The 22,410-nt window shown below is 40.9% G+C and overlaps 1 protein-coding gene across 2 annotated transcripts in view; it reads left to right on the top strand.

Moving 5' to 3' along the window:
• Positions 1–2,587: 2,587 nt before the first annotated feature.
• Positions 2,588–22,410, top strand: part of SELP (selectin P) — a 42,023-nt gene continuing 22,200 nt past the window's right edge. For both annotated transcript variants that reach the window (XM_001094728.5, XM_015124960.3), the window contains exons 1-7: positions 2,588–2,726; positions 13,769–13,859; positions 15,573–15,959; positions 19,262–19,369; positions 19,841–20,026; positions 20,557–20,742; positions 21,289–21,474. In XM_001094728.5, the coding sequence (XP_001094728.3) occupies positions 2,724–2,726; positions 13,769–13,859; positions 15,573–15,959; positions 19,262–19,369; positions 19,841–20,026; positions 20,557–20,742; positions 21,289–21,474 (1,147 nt within the window). In that variant the 5' untranslated portion in view covers positions 2,588–2,723. The remainder of the gene's footprint in view (positions 2,727–13,768; positions 13,860–15,572; positions 15,960–19,261; positions 19,370–19,840; positions 20,027–20,556; positions 20,743–21,288; positions 21,475–22,410) is intronic.

Here is a 22,410-nt window from a genome sequence, read left to right as displayed (position 1 = left end):
CCACTATCTTGCTAATGTCACCTCCATAGGAATCTTTTTATGTTTTTTTTATATTCACTAAAATTTAACAACATCAACTTAAAAACATATTACCAGTTGCACTTATTAATATGAAACTTATTATCAACAAGAACCTATCAGGTTGGGCATGGGGGCGCATGCCTGTAATTCCAACATTTTGGGAGGCTGAGGTGAAAGGATCACTTGAGCCCAGGAATTCAAGACCAGCCTGGGAAATATAGTGAGACCCTATCTCTAGAGATTTTTTTTTTAATTAGCCAGGAGTGATGGTACACATCTGTAGTCCCAGCTACTCAGGAGGCTGAGGTGGGAGAACTGCTTGAGCCCAGGAGGTCAAGGCTGCAGAAAGCAGTTATCATGCCACTGCACTTCAGCCTAAGGACACAGAGTGAGACCCTGTCTGAAAAAAATTAAAAAAAAAAAAAGAGAACCTACTAGTCTACATACCACCCTTCCTCATCTCCATCTGAGACTATATATATATATATATATTTATATATATATTTATATATATTATATATTATATATATTATATATATTATTATATATTATTATATATATTATTATATATAGTATATATATTATTATATATTATATATAATATATATAGTATATATATTATATATATATTATATATATTATATATATAATATATATAAAATATATATATACACTATATATATATAATATATATATATATATATATATATTTTTTAACATGAGGCAATGCCAAAAAGAGGGGCTGGTGAATGAAAGTAAGAACAGAAAGACATGGAGGCAAGTCTTGTAGAATAATAGCCAACACTTAAACTTACACTTACAGCATGCTAAGTATTGTTCCAAACACTTTAAATTCATTTAATTGTCCTTACACGTCTATGTGTTTGGTGATTATTAACCTTATTATTCACATTGCTGAGTGTATTAGTCTGTTCTCATGCTGCTGATAAAGACATACCCAAGACTGGGTAATTTATTTTAAAAAAAGAGCTTTAATGGACTCACAGTTCCACATGGCTGGGGAGGCCTCACAATCATGGCAGAAAGCAAAAGATACGTCTTACATGACAGCAGGGAAGAGAGAGAAATGAGAACCAAACAAAAGGGGTTTCCCCTTATAAAACCATCAGATCTCATGAGACTTATTCATTACCATGAGAACAGTATGAGGGAACCACCCCCATGATTCCATTATCTCCTACCAGGTCCCTCCCACAACCTGTGGAAATTATGGGAGCTACAATTCAAGATGAGATTTGGGTGGGGACACAGCAAAACCACATCACTGAGGAAACTGAGTCATACGGAGATGAGTAACGCCCAACACAGCTGGTAGGTGGTGGAGCTAGGCAGTCTGACTCTGGGGTCTAGACTCTGAACTGCATCATGCTGCCAAGAAGTTCCTCAGTTTTTCATCTCTCTAAGCTTCCCTTATTCCCCTACAGTCATTCCTTCAACAGCATCTCCTTCACAATCTTTTCTACTTCTACTATATAATTAATTTCTTCTTCTTGGTACCAAATTCCAAAGTGCAAATGCAGCCTCACATGCCCTAATTCATCTTTACCTTTAGACTTTCTTCCAATGTTTCTACTTCATTCCATTTTAAATTTATCCATGAGATGCCTATTTACAAGCTGTAACCATCATGAAGTGAATGAAGAATAATACCTACTACTACACAATAGAATTCTGAGAGTATAAATAGGAGTTATGGCTTTCTGACTTGATACTAAATACCTGATACTTGATTTTGCTGTCTGAGATCTAATCTGAAAAGTAGTAATAATCGCTAACATTTGTTGAGCGTCAATTGTGGGCCAGGTGTCATTTCAATCACTCTCTACATATTAACTCATTTGATTCTACAACAACCCGGTGAGACAAATTTTGTTATTCTATTTTACAGTTGAGGAAACAGAGGCATAGAGAGTTTAAGTAATTTGCCCAGTGGATAGCCAGAGGCAGAGCCAGGATGGGTCTCAGGCTGTTTAACAGCATAGCTCAAGTCTTAACTACTATGCCAACAGCTTTTTGGTCCTACATATTCCATGGGAAGAGGAAAATAAAAAGGTATCTATTTGTATACCTTTTTATTTCTGCTATAAGAAGCAGAATTTCTTTCATGTGACCTATGTCTATTTAATACGTCATTTTGAAACTTACCAGTAAACTTCCCTAAGTGCCAGAAAACCGTTAGTGGCTTTTTCCTTTTCTCTCTAATTTTTATTGTGCTACTATTTTTGCTCCTTTCCCTCAGAAGGCTGCTGGAATAGTAAACATTCACTGACATTTCACGACAACTGGAAAATGGGCACTGGAAAATCACATTATGATTAATTCAAAGCATATTTTCCAAATGTACGACTTTAAATTGGGGCTTATATCATAATCAAAGGAAACCTTTGTGTATGTACTGTTACCACGTTGCTCAGCGCAGGAATGATTCACCTTGCCCTGTCTCCAGACCATCTCCCATGGAAGGGGGTGACCCCTTTGCCTCTTGGCAACCACTGTTTCTAAGCTGCCAACATCACCCTCGCATTATCAACATTCTAACTTCATGGGAAGGGCTGTGGTGAGTTTCTGGAATGTGAATAGGAAGTTGTTTTTCTAAACAGCCTGACACTGAGGGGAGGCAGTGAGATTATAAGAAGTCCAGGTTGGGCGGAAGGCAGAAAACCAGCAGAGTCGCAGAGGAGATGGTGAGTTTATTTTTTTTCTGCATGGGAAGTGGTTGAAGTGAGTTGGAGTGGTTTGGGACTAAGTCAGGCAGGTAAAGTTTCAGAAAGTGAGGAACAGCGATAGCCATGGAGTTTTATGTTGAATTGCCTATTAGATTTTGTGAGTGCTTTTAAACTTGCTGTCCACTTTGACCCTCCCAACATCTTTGTGAGTTGAGGTTGCTATTTCTATTTTACAAATGAAGTCATTGTGGCTTACAGAGGCTTTGTTTTATCTAAGCTGCACTGTTAGGCTACATGATGTTGGGATCTGGGTCCTGTCCTCTGGCTCTGCAGCTGCTGTTCCTCCTACTGGAATCTACAGGGGCTCTCTGAGAGTAGATCATGGTAAACCTGTCACCCCATTTTCCAAGACTGCACTTCTGTCTGGGATAAATGATGAAATAAATGGAAGACTGGGCAACTGCCCTGGGACAAGCTTACAATGGAAGAGTTTCTCATCCCCATCCCTCCCATTTCTTTCTGTGAGCCTATGAATCTTCTGGGACTGATCTGGAATATACACATAGTTTCCATTTCTGCCCTAAGTCTCAATCTTGTTAATGACTCAGTTTCTTCTTCTATAAAATGGATATAGTAATAATACTCTATAGTTTTATCATGAGGATTAAATAAGATTTTGCTGAAAAGCATCCAGATCTGAGCCTGACACATAGTAAGTGTTAGTAAATGTTAGCCATTATTGTTAGAAGAAAAAGAACAATCTTAGGAATGGTGGGGTTTAGGATTCAGGAAAGATCCAAGGATAGCTAGGCATTTTGAACTCAGCAATGTTATATGCACCTAGATAAAATGCACATGGTTAGGCTACTTCTAATTTTCCCCAGACTTTCCAAGAGTATCCCACGTAGTCCCAGGGTCTGAAATCCTGCAGTCTGTGGCTGTGGAGGAAACAGGCAGCTCTCTGTTTTTGAGCACCGTTCTGTGGGACTCCAGAAAAAAGTACCGCATACATCTGATTCATCCCACTTCTTTGCTTTACTATAGCACACTTTTCAACTACTTATAATGTGGGGTTCCGTGTTGGGGAAAACAGGAATGAGAGTATGATAAAGAGAAGAGGAAGGAGTTTGAGCCTGTCCTAAGTTTGAACCACAATGACATGAGGATATGAGTTACTTTTGTCTTATCTTTTTGCATGTCATACTTCTGAATTGGTTAACTTAAATGAGCAGTTCTTCCTCCCTTCTACTCTCCTTGGTATCCTTCTGTATTTCAAAGGTATGAACATAATTATTGGATCATAGAGTTCTTTGAGATTTTGATGAAAGTTACAACTTGTCTTTCTCAGATGAAAGCAAAAACATCCACATAAACACCAACCTTCAGAGACAACCACAGGAGGTTCCCAGACCTCCGTGTGGATCCCACGATCAGAACCTTTCTCGATTGCCTCCTGTGCTTTGTGTTCAGAAGCCCCTCTGTAAGTTTTGCTTCCAGTTCAGAGAGTGGCTTTAATTAACTTTTAGGACCTGAGAAAATGAGGATAAGGTTTTTCTGGTGGGGTGTTTTCAATCAGATAGATCTCAGAGGAGTAACTCTTGACTGGGAACTTATAGTTAAATTGCATTGATGTTTGTCAAACTTTTAGCAGGCTACGGCTGGGCGCAGTGGCTCATGCCCGTAATCCCAGCACTTTGGGAGGCTGAGGTGCATGGGTCACTTGAAGTCGGGAGTTCAAGAGCAGCCTGGCCAACAGGGTGAAACACCATCTTTACTAAACATACAAAAATTAGCTGGGCATGTTGGCATGCGCCTGTAATCCCAGCTACTCAGGAGGCTGAGGCAGAACAATCTCTTGAACCCAGGAGGTGGAGGTGGCAGTGAGCCGAGATCATGCCACTGCACTCCAGCCTGGGTGACAGAGCAAGACTCGTCTCCAAAACAAAACAAAACAAAACAAAACAAAAAGTTTTAGTGGGCTAAGGAGCAGGTCTGGATTATTTTCCATTTATACCTTTTAACCACCTTAGCTATGTGGCTTCTAGTCCTTACTCTTCTTTTCATTACCTGTTTTTCAAAATGCAACTAAAATAGTTCAGACTCTCCTGGGCTGGCCACCAGCTCTTAGAATGTGCATCTTCAGAGATCTTTAAGTAGAAGCTTATTAATCAAATCCTCAAAAATCAAAATGACTTACTACATAAAAAGCTGTGCTTAGAAAAAACCCTGGATCTAACCCTAGAGAGTAGGTACACAGTGGTTTTATAAATGACATTCGTTATATTGTCTTCAAGGTGTCTAATCTCTCTGATTGAAAAGTAAACCTGAAACTTTATGAAGTCAAATGCAGAGCAAATCCTTACTATTTGTAGAGATATAACTCATCTCCGATCCAATGACTTTTTTAAAAATTTAAGTATGGTACTTTATTTTTAATGCTAATAGTTTACTCAAAATAATGGCAATTAGTAGTCTAAATTAAGTATATGCTTGGATTCTAAATGTTGATGTCCTAGGTCCCTTCCTGTCTATATTCATAATTTGCTCTTTGGCTTAGAGACAACCTCTTTTCTCACTGTATTTCTTTTTCCACCCCTAAGCTGGGCTACTCATATCTGTGCCACACCACTACCACAACCATCATCCAGAAACATAAGGGAACTAATGTATTAGCTGTAATAGCTTGTAACATCTGGGCTTTGCTACCAACAAGTTGTATAGTTCTGCATCCTCCATGACTCTCATATTCACCTCCCCCATTTGCATTCCCACTGATGCCAGACCAAACCAGTCCCTCTTTAACTCTCACTGGACCATTGCAATAGCCTCTTCTTTTGCAGTGCAATCTCCCTGATTCTAACTCATTGAAGAGAAAAAAAAAAAAAAAAAAAAAGATCGCACCACTCTCACCCCTATAATCTCAGCATTTTTGGAGGCCAACAAAAGAGTTTTGCTTGAGCCCAGGAGCTCCAGGCCAGTCTGGGCAATATAGTGAGAACTTATCTCTACAAAAAAATTAGCTGAGTGCGGTGGTACATGCCTGTAGTCCCAGTTACTCAGGAGGCTGAGCTGGGAAGATCACTTGAGCCTGGGAGGTGGAGGTTTCAGTGAACCCAGATCATGCCACTGCATGTTATCCTGGGCAACAGAGCAAGACCCTATCCCCCAGCCCCCCGAAAAAAATCATACCACCATTAAGTGCATGTGTTCATGATACTTCTCTGTTCAGAACCCTGCAATTAGATCCCTTCTGCCAACTGGTATTTGTGACCCACAAGATCTGGTTTCAAACTACATTTTCAATTAAACTCGAGGACCTCCCAATCTTCAGCAGGCTGGAGTGCAGTAGCGCCATCTCAGCTCACTGCAACCTCTGTCTCCTAGGTTCAAGTGATTCTCCTGTCTCAGCCTCCTGAGTAGCTGGGATTACAGGCATGTGCCACCATGCCCGGCTAATTTTTGTGTTTTTAGTGGAGATGGGGTTTCTCCATGTTGGTAAGGCTGGTCTTAAACTCCTGAACTCAAGTGATCTGCCTGCCTTGGCCTCACCAAGTGTTAGGATTACAGGTGTGAGCCACCCTGCCCAACCTCCCTTGGCTTATCGTTGCCCTTAGAATAAAATCTCATCTGCTTGTTTTGGATCCCAAAGCCTGATGTGATCTGTCACTACCCCCATCTCATATTTTTCTCTCCATTGCTCATTCCATTCTGGCCACACTAATGTCTTCATGTTCTTTGAACACACTGCAGTTTGCTTCCACCTTAAGGCCTTTGAAATAGCTTTTTCTTCTTCCTTTAATGCTCTTCTTCCTGCTTCTCACTGACTGGTTTCTTGTCATTCTTCTCTCCACTTAAACATTATCTCATTAAAGAGGTCTTCCCTGACGTTCCTGACCAACATAGTGACACAGTCATTCTATCACATAAGTTTCATTTCCTACCTAGCGCTTATGGCTATATTCTATTAATATTTTTCATGTTTACTTGCTTAGTACTATTGCGTAGTTATTAGTATTTGTTTCATTGTCATATCTACCAATAGAATGTGCATTCTATGAGGACTGGAATTCTGTCCGTCTTCACCATTTTATTTGTTCACTTAGATATTATCACTAATGTAAAAGTAATACACTCAGTTATAATTATTATGTATTTTTCCAACATTTTTCTATTTAGCATATTTTTATCTTACTTTCAGTCATTCCTCTGCCATTATTCATTCATTCATTTATCCATAAAATGTTTATTAAGCATTAAGTATGTGCCATACCATGGCTGGGGATTCAGACCTGAGTGAGTAATAGTCCTTGCCCTTGAGAAGCCTCTGTCAGTAGCTTCCTCAGTTGTATACTCACATGTTTGTCGTGCATTTAAATTGTGGACCTCCTGCTCAAGAGAATATTCAGAAATGGAGATGCTGATTAGAGGACATTGGAAACAGATGACCATAAGGAGGTCATCTTTACTTTCCAGTAAAGCAGAAGAATGAGAAGAGAATAGGGCCATGGAAGTGGGAACCTAGAGAAACCCTTACCTCTGCAAGGGAAGGCAGAGGATTGAGGTAGATTCAGAAGACTCAGAAAAGTTTCTCAAACATTAGAGCAGAAGAACAACAGAAGAGCTAAGGGAAGCATTTTAGGCAAAAGGAAGTAGTGGTATTTATTGCTACAGAAAGGTCAAGGAAGATAAGGGTGGAAAGTCTTCATTTGGTTTGGTAATGAGGATGTCAGCAATGAAGTTTGCAGGAACACTTTGCTAGGATGATGGGGCAGTGGGCTGGAAAGTAAAGGGGAGGCAAGCAAGTTAAGAAAGTTTAGCTATAGAGGAAGGACAGAAATTGGGCTGATATGGGCAGGAGAACAAAGGGTCAAGGGACGGACATTGTTTGATTCTGCCTTCTTAAAAGCACAAAACTGTGGTCTACAATGTAGACAAAGAGAACAGGATCTCGTTTCTGTGGCACTATTCCTGCCAACTTTGTAAGCCACCTGGAACGTGGCAAGCCATGGGACACCTACTAGCCTCTGGTACCTCCTTCTATGAAAAGTTAGGTCAAGGCATTTGCTTATTCCACTTTCTCTCTGCTTCTTTCTTTACCCTGCAATCATTATTAGTTTTTTTTGTTTGTTTTGTTTTTTGAGAAAGAGTCTCACTCTGTCGCCAAGGCTGGAGTGTCTTGGCTCACTGCCACCTCCGCCTTATGGGTTCGAGCGATTCTCTTGCCTCAGCCTCCCAAGTAGCTGGGACTACGGACATGCGCCACTATGTCCAACTAATTTTTGTATTTTCAGTGGAGACGAGGTTTTACCACGTTGCCAGGCTGTTCTCGAACTCCTGACCTCAAGCAATCTGCCCACCTTGGCCTCCTAAAGTGCTGGGATTACAGGCCCGAGCCACCCCACCCAGCCTAGTTCTTTATTAAAGTAAAATTAAAGATAATCATGGTGCTTAATGAAGGCTTACAGAGGCACAGGATGTTATTCTAATGACCGAGTCTCTGACTCCTTTCCAGCAACTTCCAGTTGAACCAGGCTTCCAGAGCACATCAAAGACTAGCAGAGCATATGGATGCTTCTAGAGAGGAATTTCCTCTTGTTTTCGTACTTAACTTGCTTAGTGACACAGGACAGAGCAGCATCCTGAAGACTATAATGCAGAGTAGGAGCAGGTGTGAGAAGGCCTGCCCACCCCAAGCAGGTTTCAGAGGAAGATTGTTACTCGAAGAAGATTTTTAAACATCATCCATTCTCCACACCTGCACACAAAATCCTTGTCAGTTGCCTTACAGTTAACACAGAATCTTGAACTCGGGCCCCATTATACATGGACAGATTTAGTAGGTCATGAACCATCTGAGATTGTCTAAAATACTGCAAGTATGCATATGTTTTGAAGAAGTCTGACCATGGCTTTTATCAGATTTTGAAAATGCACAAGCCCTGGAAGAATAAGAATTACTGTGTTAACCCTATGTACATTCAGGTGAGCAAGCTTGGGCAAATCATTTACACTCATTGAGTCTCAGCGGTGGGGAGCGGTGGCCGCCCCATCTTAGGCATTCATGATCTGAAGACTTACTGCAGAACAGCAGATAAGTGCTAAGTTAGCTTGAAAGTGACCTTTATGGTCTCCCACAAGAGACCATAAGAGGTGAATCTTGATATTTGGTGATGCAAGGAAACAGAAAACTATGTCAGATTAAAGCAGGGGATGCACACTGACTTGCATTTTCCTTTCTTAGATGTTGTGCCCTTATCGGAAGCACTGTACCAGTCCTCTAAAATTTTAAAATATTTAAAACAAGTTCTCTCGCTCTCTCTCACTTTCTGTTTTGTCTCGTGTGGTACAGAATTTGCTGACGAAATTTTGCTTAAAAAAAGTGTAAACAAACGAACAAACAGGTTAAATGGGAAACATCTCTTTTTGGAAACTTTGTTTAAACCACATCTTATTTAAAAGTTTAAACAAACAAGCCAAAACAGGAAACAGTGGGTAGAGTTGACCACTGTGATGGGAGACTAGGAGACTCGCCGACTCCCTCGCCCCACACACTCTTGTGAGCTGGCCCCAAAGCCAGGGAAATCCCTAGAAATACTCTGTTCAGGGAGAAAACCACTTCCACAGGAAGATTACCACTAAATTTAAAATCGTTGCACTCGTCCTGCAATCTGCCTGAGTAGAGGCAGAGCCCAGGTTCAGAGACAAGCACTTAGGTCCCTTCATGAAGCCTGCAGAGTTGTGCTCTTCAGCAGCAATATTTTTGCTCCTATACCTCCAAAAATATCCTGGAGCACTACGTTACCTCTTACACCTTTCTAAGTGGAAAGCTACAATTTTTTATCCCAAATTTTAAAAGCAAAAGAAGATTGGATTTTCCAATGTATTACAAAAATTAGACTTTAAAAATAAAATTGTTACATAATTTCTTAAAGTTTATCCAATGGAATAAAGTACTAGCGTGATCTGCAATCCTCATCACTTAAAAGACCACAAGCAGACTCTTAGTAATAAGAAATTTTATGTTATTCATTTTTCTCTCCTTGAATACTTATTTCTATCCCACTTCTACATTATTTAGCCTAAGACAACACATTTTAAGCTTAAAGTATTTTCTTGATTATTGTACTTCTTTGCAAAATAAAAATATAATATAAAATTTTAATTTTCTACAACCATAAGTCTCTATGTGTTAAAATGTTTTTCTATTCTATTGAGTTAGCATGACAGCTACTTTTAGTACACAATTAAATAAACTAAGGTAAATATACTACAAGTTTTGACAAGTAATTTAAACCTTTGTATTTAAATTACTATTGAAGATTGGTCTCTAAGAGAGGAGGAGCTTTCCCCTATTTGTTCATATATCCATAAATGAATATTATTTATCAACAAAATCCAACAAGTTTAGCATCAATATTATTCCCATATTTCATTTTCAAGGATTTAAACCTGAGAAACTTCATTCATATGAATAAGTAAATGGAATTAGAAGTTTTATTGTAGCAATGTCTCAATTCCTTGAAGTCCTTCCAAGTTATATGCCCCAAATTACATAGTGATTTAATATCAAAATTTAGTCAAAGCTGACAACTTAATTGAGTGCTCCCTCAAAGCTGATGAAAGGAACTAAATGGAAATCACCATACTTGAAAAAGGATTTGCTGCAATATCATTTAAAATATTCAAATTCTTAATACCTATACCAATATTTTGAATCATCTTTGGCATACGAATGTATTTATATCCAAGGGCAAAGCTCTAGAATAAATAAGAAATTAGTAAAAGGTATAATATTTCTCTTGTAAAGCAGGAGAAAGGTGTATTTTAGGAAAATTGTTTTTAAGAAAGTATATATGTGAAAGTTGAGAATCTGAATATAGATTTAATTAACACTCTCTTTGCTTGTGAAACCCTTGGGAAGTCAGCCTTATCCTGGTTTGAAGATTTCTGCTTCAGCATTTGGAATGGTGCACTTTGAAATGTGTTCGTAACAACAGCTTGTGACACAACACAATTCAGAGAAAGCAGTGGGGTTAGTTTCTCACTAAGGGATTATCTGTCACTCTACTTTTTGTGCAAATAAACAGCACCATAAATCATAACGTCATGATACTCTCAGTGTTTAATCATAGGTCCTGCAGAGATCAGCAGTTTATAAGAACACAAAATATGCCTACTTACCAAAGCAAAGATTCAGAAGCTCCCAGATGAAAAGTTCTAGGCTTATGAGATAACTCTGCTCTCTGCACATCAACTGGTTTGAGTTGAGTTCTCCCTGGTATCTGGTCAGGCTGTAGTCAAAAGTGCACGAACATATGCACACACATGACCCCACACTGTCCCATGCACCCTACATCATCCATCACTGGGCATGACACACACACAACCCCACACTGTCCCATGCACCATACATCATCCACCACTGGGCATGACACACACACACACATACACACACACACATATATAACCCCACACTGTCCCATGCACCATACATCATCCATCACTGGGCATGACACACACACACACACAAACACACATACACACACATATGCAACTCCACACTGTCCTATGCACCCTACATCATCCATTACTGGGCGTGACACACCACACAACTCCACACTGTCCCATGCACCTACATCATTCATCACTGGGCATGACACACACACACACACACAACCCCACAATGTCCCATGCACCCTAAATCACCCATCACTGGGAGTGACACACACACACAACTCAACACCATTGCATGTACCCTACATCATCCATCACCAGGACATGACACACGAGCACATGCACAACCCCACACAGTCCCATGCACCCTAAATCATCCATCACCGGGGCATGACACACACACACAACTCCACACCATCCCTTGCACCCTACATCATCCATCACTGGGGTGTGACACACACACACAACTGCACACCATCCCATGCATCCTACATCATCCATCGCTGGGGCATGACACATGAACACACACACAACCCTACACCATCCCATGCACCCTACATCATCCATCACTATGGCATGACACATACATACACACACAACCCCACACCATCCCATGCACCCTACATCATCCATCACTGGGGCATGACACACACACACACACACATGCACACATACAACCCTACACCATCCCATGCACCCTACATCATCCATCACTGGGGCGTGACACACACACACACACACACACACACATACAACCCCACACCATCCCATGTAGCCTACATCATCCATCACTGGGGCATGACACACACATACACACACAGCTCCACACTGTCCCATTCAGCCTACATCATCTGTCACTGTGGCATGACACACACACACACACACACACACACACACAACCCTACACTGTCCCATGCACCCTACATCATCCATCAGTGGGCATGACACACGAACACACACACAACCCCACGCTGTCCCATGTACCCTACACCATCCATCACTGGGCATGACACACACACACACACACACACAACCCCACACTGTTCCATGCACCCTACATCATCTGTCACTGGGGCGTGACACAGGAATACACACACAACTGCACACCATTCCATGCACACTACATCATCTATCACTGGGTCTAGACACACAAACACATACATAACCCCGCAGCAAATTGTCACAAACCAAATTGTGGTCTATGGCAATGTGGGATTTTTTTACAGGAGAGATTTTAGGTAGCAGTCTGACTGGGATAGTGACAAAACTGCAAATGCATAGCAAATGCACTGTTTTTATGTCGATGGTAATGTTGGAGTGGCTTTGGAGGGGAACCAATGTAGCAACTAGGCTTAGTCATGTCACACACTCTACCATCCACAACAGCAATGCAGCATGGATTTAGAAGCCTGGAGGTTAATGAAGGTAAAAATAAAAATTAAAAAAAAAAGTAGAGTGGAAAGAGCTCTTGTTTCAAAGTCAGGCTCTGCTACTGTCATTCTGAATGTGTTATTTAGATGCTCCAAGCTTCAGTATTTTCAAGTGCAACATGAGGAAGTCGGAGAAGATAAGCATCACTAGAACTCAGTTGATATATCCAGGACCAATTTATCCAATAGGTACAGTAGACACTTTTTTTTTTTTTTTTTTTTGAGAAGGAGACTCACACTGTCGCCCAGGGTAGAGTGCAGTGGTGTGATCTCCACTCACTGCAACCTCCTCTTCCCCGGTTCAAGTGATTCTCCTGCCTCCACCTCCTGAGTAGCTGGGAATACAGGCACCCACCACCACATCTGGCTAATTTTTAAAAAATGTACTTTTAGTAGAGACAGGGTTTCACTATGTTGGCCAGGCTGGTCTTGAACTCCTAACCTCATGATCCACCCACCTCAGCCTCCCAAAGTGCTGGGATTACAGGCATGAGCCACTGCGTCCGGCCCCAAAAACATTTTAAAAATATTCATATATTTGATGAAAGCCCAACAGAAGAGAGTTCATGAGAAATAATAGTTGCTATAGATCCAAGGGGAATAAGTTTACTGCATATATTAAGAAATATTAAATATATACATACATATGTATATTAAACATTGAATAGTATTGTAGATGTGTGCAGAAATGAAAAAGCAAGAAGATAAAACAAAGATCAATAATACAAAATAGATGGCATAGCATAACACAATTAGTTGATGCTCTGGACCTCAAAGTATAGGTTAGACATTATTTGTGTGGGTCAGGAAGTTCTCATGTGACTTCTATAATAATGTTTTTTATTATAATTACAGCCATATTAATGTGTTTAGCTTTCTTCCATACACATTGAAAATGTATCTTAAAATACAAATATTGGTGGCACAAGCTACTCAATAAATATTTGTTGAATGAATGAAGAAATGAACTCTGTCCCCAGCCTTGCTACAGTGTCCATCCAGGGTAGAACTTAGAAGCAGGGCAATGCGAAGCAAGAAGGAAGCAGAAGGCTTGAACCACTCTTCAATGGAAATTGGCGCAATTATACTTCAACATAATGATTGTTAACTAGAATTATTTTTGGCCATGTTGGTGGTGTATGGATACTAAAAGAAAGTTTTCTCTTCTTGTTTCAGGCCAGCTGCCAAAAAGCCATCTTGTATCAGAGATTCCGGAGAGTGGTCTTTGGAATTGCCCGACTCCTTTGCTTCAGTGCCCTGATCTCTGGTAAACTTGATGCTAACTTTTTTCTTAGCCCCAAGTAATTACGGTAGAGCCCAGAGCTATGTGTGAGAACTTTACGGATTGTAGCCAGTTGATTTGAGGCATGGGAAAACTGTCCAGGTGCCGATTGCTGGAAGACAAATGTATCCAACACCATCAGATTGGTAGAAAGGGCACAGCAAAGAACTTAAAATGATATATCCAGGACCAATTTCTCCATTAGGCATAGTAGACACAGACCCACACAATTTTTAGAGACCCACAAATATGTTTGAATGTCTTTTAGAATTATTTTATTTGAAGTCAAAGAAAATGTTTTAATATATAGTGATATATTCATCTTTGTATCAGTGCAGTTGCAAAATAGAATTTTCTATATGTTAGCATGAAGAAAGAAGCCTACATAGGCAAAGTTGCCTAAAGTCTATGAAAGTCATAATGCAGCCCTGGCTATATTAGAATGAAGTTTTTAAGGCAAAACAATGTCCTGGAAATGTCAGCAAGGGAGGTACAAGCATGACTAACCCTCATGCAGGCAGCAGAGAAGAGGGTTGGATAGAAACAAGCCTCTAAATAAACAGGAAACAAACCCATTTCCAGGTCTGATTGCTTGCTTTGTACACCTCTTCATGCGGGAACTGGCCTCTCCTGCCCCGGGTGGACTCCCACAGGCTATGGTAACAGTGCTGTAGTACCTTTATACTTTTGAAAGGCACATTCTTTATTTCATTTGGTATCAAAAACACTTGTGAAAAAGGGCTGTTTTGAGCCCTATGTTAATAAGTGAGTATGCAGACATGGAGGAAGTAGAGTAGTTAATAAAAGAGAAACAGCCAAGAAGAATGGAACGACTATAAGACTGCAGATCAGGATATCTGATTTCCTACCCAGGCTCTGCCACAAACCTACTGTGTTTCACTCATTCAACACGTATTTATTGAAGGCCTGTTAAGTGCTAAACTCTAGGCTCAGTGCTAAGGATCCAAAGCTAAAAACAAAACACCATTGGAGATTTACAACCTGGCAGATGTAGGCTGTATCAAAGAAACAGACATTACTATACATGGCAATGAGGGCAATGGAGGCAGGGATGAGGTGCTGTGGGAGCCTGGAGGAAGGAACACAGAGTCCATCTGGGAAAGCCATGGAGAGTAGGGGGAGTAAAGTTTACCAGACATAAGAAGAGAGAACAGCCAGGATAGTGGGGAGAACATGTGCAAATTCAAGGAAGTAGGAATTCTGTTTTTCTGAGAAAGTAAATATGGTGGGCAATGAGTCTGGACCAGCTGGTAGGCTCCAGGTCATAAAGCATGTTATTTTCCACGTGAAGAGGTAGAGCCTGCCTTTAAGACATTTTTGTGTCATTTAATCTGAGCTTGGGCAAATTACTTACGTCTCCTTCTTTTATAAAAGGACAGGAGTAAATTAGATGACTTCCAGGGTCCCTCCCAACTTTGATATCTTATGATTCCAAATCTTTAACATCAAGGATCCTCAGAAGATGACATTTTCCTATTCTGACTTCATTCACACTTTTAAGCAAAAGGTGGAAACCACTCTTTTTCCTTCAAACAACTACATTAGACATAAACTAGTCATGTTTTGGGTATTCATGTTCTGGTCAGAAACACATCTGACTATGCAGAGGCATACTTGGGGTCACAGCTTCTTTTTGGTGAGGGTTGCTAACCTGGCACACACTCTCCTTTACTCTAGAACTAACAAACCAGAAAGAAGTGGCAGCGTGGACTTATCATTACAGCACAAAAGCATACTCATGGAATACTTCCCGCAAATACTGCCAGAATCGCTACACAGACTTAGTGGCCATCCAGAATAAAAAGGAAATTGATTACCTCAATGAGGTCCTACCCTACTACAGCACCTACTACTGGATTGGGATCCGAAAGAGCAATAAGACATGGACCTGGGTGGGAACCAAAAAGGCTCTCACTAAAGAGGCTGAGAACTGGGCTGATAATGAACCTAACAACAAAAGGAACAACGAGGACTGCGTGGAGATCTACATCAAGAGTCCGTCAGCCCCTGGCAAGTGGAATGATGAGCACTGCTTGAAGAAAAAGCACGCATTGTGTTACACAGGTAGGGCCTTCTCTACTTTGAAACTTTTCTGTTTAAAAAACCTGCCTTCTCCGGTTGGCCAAAGTAATCACTGAGTCAACACAAAGGTACAAAGGCAGGGCATGAAATCAAGGAGTGAACTGTTAGTCAGTCAGCATGATTGAGCACCTTGAAGAATATAAGATCAGAATTAGAGAAAACTGGCTGCTTAAAACTAGAGGGAAATTTTAGTATCATCCAGCTCACCTGTCTCATCTTATAACTGATAAAAAGGACACTCATGAGGTTTTAGTTTCTCAAGGCCATGGAGCAGGACAGAAGCAAAGTGAGGACCTGAAACCAGTCTCCCAAATTTTAGGTCTAGAGCTTTTGTTTACCCCTGTGCCTGGTATAAGAGAGAATATAAATTGGAAGGGAATTTAGCCCAGCCCCTAGGTGACACAGCTGTAACTAATGCCTACTGAATGTCAGTATGCTTTAGGCATTGTGTTATTAGTTTATTTAGTTCATGTGTCATTTGTTCATTTAATATTAGTCACATTTAGTCCTCATGACAACTCCATCAATCATTTTTCTATTACTCTTACTTTGCTGATGAGGGAAAGGCTCAGAGCTATTAAGTAATCTGCCCAAGTTTCTAAGCTACTTGATGGTGGAGCCAGTTTCACACTCATGCTGATTCCAAAGTTGGTGTTTTTTAGCCATATAAACTACCACATTCTTTGCTCTACATTTTTATGAAACAATTTGAGAATATAACCAAGGATTATAAATGCTTTACAGTTTCTCTTCAACAACAACATACCTTTAGATCCATTGAACTTTGGTGGGAGGGTAGTGCTGGGGAGTGGGCAGGAAAGAAATAATTGAAGGTGAAATACTTCGAGTGTATTTTAATTGTCAACTTTCCCACTACCAGAGTAAGCAGACATTCCTGAAAGCTTGGTCTTCCTGTAGTCATGAGCCTAGTGTCAGAGCTGAGTCCTTCTTTCTGACGTTGCTTCCCTGTCTAGAGGGGCCGGTTCTGTCCTTTGTAGCACATGAACACTGTGCCCAAGGATGGTGTGGACTGCCCTGAGCAGGAAGGTTCTAAGTACTCTGAAGCTTCTTCGATAAATCATCTGCCATACATATTCTGAATTCTTTAGATTTTAAACACCTCTCCCTCAGAAGCCCTCAACAGTACATGTATGGAACAGAATACATAGAATAAAGAAAACCTTCTACATTGTCCGTCTTCTCCCCAAGCCTCCTAGCGGAGGCAAAACATATCCATGAATGCATTATCATATAATCAGATCTACTTTATAAACAGTGCATTTATGTATAAATACATTGATTAATGACCATATATTCATGGATTAGGATGGACATTACCAGGATATTAGCTCATCCTACTGCTCTCCCAGTCAGCTCTCTACCCCTTTCCGGGCTGTGCCTCCCTAGAATTATCTCTTATCAGATAACCTAGACTTCCACTAGCTGTTTCAATATGCCACTACTTCCGCTTCTCACCCAGCCTTCAAGATCCATTTCTGCAAGACAGTCTTCCTCAATAAAGCTTACCAAAAAAATTGCAAGATAGAAACAAGATTGAAAATTACTGGCATAAATGATGCCACTCCTCTAACTCGCAACAGTGGTAGACATCACTAATTAGTACAACTTTACCTGACACAGATGGGTTTTATGTCCACCGACACAGTACTCTAAGCAGCCACTCCCATTGATGCCGTTTTGCCATCTAAGATGTAAAGGATGCAGAGAAGCATCAGTTATCCGTGGGAGATGAGAAATACATATACTGTAATATGAAATTAAGTTTGATTGTTGGAATAATTCTCTACATGTCAGTAATTATTAGACCTCAAAGCATGCTATCAAAAAAAGATTTATTCATTGAATCATCATGAATAAATCTTCTTCTCCCTGGAGATCCAAAGGAATAGACAAATTGCTAACCTGTCTATTCAGGAAACTCTGAAATGGGATAGAATACAGAGCATTGTCTCTTTCTTCCCCTGGAGTTCTGAGATCCCAAGGAAGCTATAATTGGGGAAACATTTGTATGGTCCAAGAACACAGGGCAGGCAAGGGTTGCTACTGTAAGGCATTAAGACATTGGTGGGGTTAAGGTCAGGGAGTAAGGTGAATACGATGTGGACCAAACCTGTATCTATTTAGCTGCTATTACCTCCTACATATTCTCTTTATTTGAACCCTTCCCAGTGTCTCAGTGCAGCTTCACCAAATTCACTGACTGCCATAGGAACTTCTTCCTACAGAACCTTGCTTGGTTTATAGAATTTTAGTATCTCAGAATTGAGAGGAAACATAGAGATCATGTAGCACAGCATATCCACATATGACATGTGGATATCCTTTTGAAATATACTTCCAAGTGAACCAGCATGTGGACAGGGCTTAAGGCAGAGGAAATAATCACCAGAAAACAGTTCAGCCACAGACCTTGCCCCAAATATGACCTCATTAATAAAAACATTCTCAGTGCTTTCAAAGTATCAATTCTAATTCTCATCAAGTGCACATACCCTCAAATACTTTCTTGCAGGAAAGAAACTCTGGCCCTGCTCTATTCTGTCACCTGAGTGGCACTGTCTTGGTGAGGAGGACATGGCAGGTCAGCCATAGTCAGCACTATCTTGGCCTGCTATATTTAGACTCATGAAACATCACCTCATAAGATTGTCGTTTACCATGAGTAGGTCTTAAATATCTCATTTGGCTCCTCTGTTTCTCCACTGTAGGATTCTGGACATAGATTTGAAGCAAATGAAAGATGAAAGGGTCTGGGCTCTAACCCTGGGCAAGCTGAGCTCAGAGAAGTAACTTGCCTAAGGTCACACAGCAAGTAGGCAGCAGAGCCAGGATTCATATCATACTTGTGTGACCCCACGCCCCACATCTGGTGCCTAACCTCAATGCTGTAATATGTGACATTGGGGCTTCCATAATAAAACAATACTTGGTTTGAAAACCACAACCCATTTTGTACCACATAGAGTTTCTCTGTCCACACATCTGTCAGTGGCTCCATTTGTCCCTCTGTGTCCACACACAGCAGTACCCTCCTTAGGAAACACTAAATGCCAGTATGAAATGGGAGCCATGCAATACTCCAGCAGACCCCTACAATGCTTTTCACAGGGAACATGTTGGCTCTCTAGAAGATACTGTGGTTCTCTCTTGTCTGGCTAGCTCAGTCCTACCTGAGAGGGGATGAGTCTATGGTCAAAATGAGAATTCAGCTTTTCCTCTCATCGGTGAATGTTCATGACTCTGACCTTTCCATATCTATGCAGCCTCCTGCCAGGACATGTCCTGCAGCAAACAAGGAGAGTGCCTCGAGACCATCGGGAACTACACCTGCTCCTGTTACCCTGGATTCTATGGGCCAGAATGTGAATATGGTGAGGCTTCTATTTTGTTGATATTATTTTGGTTTTATGCTAGAGATGATGCCAAGAAGTAAATAAACCATGTTGAAGGCTCTCCAGTGAGAATAGGATGGTACTAACCCCCCTCTATCATCTGTCTTCTCCACTCAGTGTCCCTAGACATACACTCTAGGTAAAAACATTTTATTCTTGGGAGAAAACATTGACTCATACATCTCAAAAAAGAAAAGGGAAAGGGAAAGGAAGCAAAACCAACAGAACACTTTGAAGCTAATCTTACTTGTTTGAAGTAAAAACTTGTGAAAGAATGACTATTTCCCAAGACGCAGCCAACATAAAGGGACCAAATAGAGATGGATAGCTTGGGTTAGAAGTTTAAAAAATTAGCGTTGAGGGTTACATAAGTAGTTACAGCTTTCAGCAAACCTGACATTGCTGTTAATTCTACATGGAAAATAAAAATCACTATTTTGTCTCCTGCAGTGACAGAGTGTGGAGAACTTGAGCTCCCTCAACACGTGCTTATGAACTGCAGCCACCCTCTGGGAAACTTCTCTTTTAACTCGCAGTGCAGCTTCCACTGTGCTGACGGGTACCAAGTAAATGGGCCCAGCAAGCTGGAATGCTTGGCTTCTGGAATCTGGACACATAAGCCTCCGCAGTGTTTAGGTATGTAGACCTTATTCTTTTCATCCTCACTGACATAGAATTTTTGGGGAGAAGAGGATGGAATGAGCTTTCTTCATTAAAAAATGCGAGCTATAATGACCATCTATGTTAGATGGAAAATTCTGGTTATCACTGTTAACTGTCAACCAGAGTAACATTAATTTCGATTTTCATGGTATTTTTTTACAGGTAGAGTGACTTAGTCAGTTTAATTGTTGATTCTTAGGCCAAAACATTACAAAAGGACCCCTCCCCTTTCCCTTTGTTAATTGTAAAGTAAACAGAGTACAATGATGAGGACTTAGGGGTTAAGTATTATTAATTTGATAATTTTACCTAACTTCTCTACATGAAAAACAAGGGTGTTTAGATCTTTCCAAACAGCTATTGAAAATACCATTGAACCATTCTAGTGCATCACCCTGCCTGCCTCTTTGGGAAGGTGTGACTGCTGCAGAATTTGAAGGCTTCCAAGGTGATGGACAAAATTTGTCCAAGGATCCACCCTATTATTCTGTGGTTGTTTTTAGCTGCCCAGTGCCCACCCCTGAAGATTCCTGAAAGAGGAAACATGACCTGCCTTCATTCTGCAAAAGCATTCCAGCATCAGTCTAGCTGCGGCTTCAGTTGTGAAGAGGGATTTGCATTAGTTGGACCAGAAGTGGTGCAATGCACAGCCTCGGGGGTATGGACAGCCCCAGCCCCAGTGTGTAAAGGTGAGTTTCAGGTAGTTGGGATGTATAATGTCCATTGCACCCAGTCCTCACTTAGTGCATAGATGAAACTGACCAGCTTATGGAGAAGCTGGCCTGAATTGCCAAAATTTAATTCTCTTCCTACCTGCCATTCAGCTAGATTGGGTTCATCTGAGATGAGAAAGCAAAAAAAAAATTCCTTTCTTTCCCCAAACTCACAACCACAGGCAGTTTCAGAATGGCCTGATTCACAGTTTCCACATAAGATCAGAAAGGGTGGCCTCTACATCTGTAAGTGGACACTAGAAGACCTACTGAGACAGGTTGATAGAAGTATAGGGAATAGAGGACATTAAGAATACAGCTTGGAGGAATCTTTGTTTTTAACAGACGCAGGTCACCCTGGGAACCAGTAATCCAAGTCTGGACAAAGATCATTAGGGTCTCTTGACCTTCACATCTTGCTAGCTCCACCTCCATTTCAGAGGTGGTTCCACTATTGCTCTCTATCTGTGCCTTTTCTCCTTTCTCAGTACCTTTCTCTTTATCCTTGGTTATTATCTCCAGCTGTGCAGTGTCAGCACCTGGAAGCCCCCAGCGAAGGAACCATGGACTGTATTCATCCACTCGCTGCTTTTGCATATGGCTCCAACTGTAAATTTGAGTGCCAGCTCGGCTACAGAGTGAGGGGCTTGGACACGCTCCGTTGCATTGGCTCTGGACACTGGTCTGCACCCTTGCCAACCTGTGAGGGTAGGATTTTTCATTAGCAACCTCCATTCTGTCCAAGAAGGAATCATGGCATGGTAGAGAGGCCAAGGGCTCTTAGTGTCAGGGTGATCTCTTCTAAGTTCTTGCACTGGAGCAAGCTCTTCAACCTCCAGGAACCGCGGTTTTCTCATCTGTGAAATGGAGCTGAGAATTGCAAGGTGCTTGTGAGGATTAAGTACAATTAAATAGTATACAATTAAAAGTATACAATTAAATAGCATGTATAAAGTACCTAGCATAGAGCTTCTGCTCTACTGATATATCCGAGGTATAGGACCATGTCCTATACTTGAGAGGGAGTTGGGAGCAGTGGCTAAGGTGGCTAAAGAGAGTGATTCCCTATGTAGTCTTTGAAGGTAGCTTTTGACAAAGAAGCAAAGGAAGGAAAATTGCATTGAAAAAGAGTGTGTGATGCAATCCCAGGCAATTACACAATTCCACCAAACAATTCTGTGCAATTGCCTCACACCCTCAGTTTATAAGGCGGACAGTGGTAATGGGAGAATAGGAAATTTATGATGGATTAGTGAATTCCCAGACCTAGATTACAAGCCCAACCCTGCTACTACCTAGTACTTAACACTTCTGAACCTCACTTTTCTTTCCTATAAGGTAAGAGAGAAGAGAGAAGCACTAGAGTTTTGTTTTTGTTTTTGTTTTTGTTTTTTTGAGACAGAATCTCTCTGTTGCCCAGGCTGGAGTGCAGTGGCATGATCTCAGCTCACTGCAACCTCTGCCTCCCAGGTTCAAGTGATTCTCCTGCCTCAGCCTCCCAAGTAGCTAGGATTACAGGCAAATTTTTGTATTTTTAATAGAGACTAGGGTTACACCATGTTGGCCAGGTTGGTCTCAAACTCCTGACCTCAAGTGATTCACTCACATCAGCCTCTCAAAGTGCTGGGATTACAGACATGAGCC

The sequence above is a fragment of the Macaca mulatta genome, chromosome 1 (genome assembly GCF_049350105.2).
Source record: "Macaca mulatta isolate MMU2019108-1 chromosome 1, T2T-MMU8v2.0, whole genome shotgun sequence".
In the NCBI taxonomy this organism is placed as follows: domain Eukaryota; kingdom Metazoa; phylum Chordata; class Mammalia; order Primates; family Cercopithecidae; genus Macaca; species Macaca mulatta.
The sequence above is the reverse complement of the archived record's forward strand: the minus strand, read 5'-3'. Positions and strand labels throughout refer to the sequence as shown.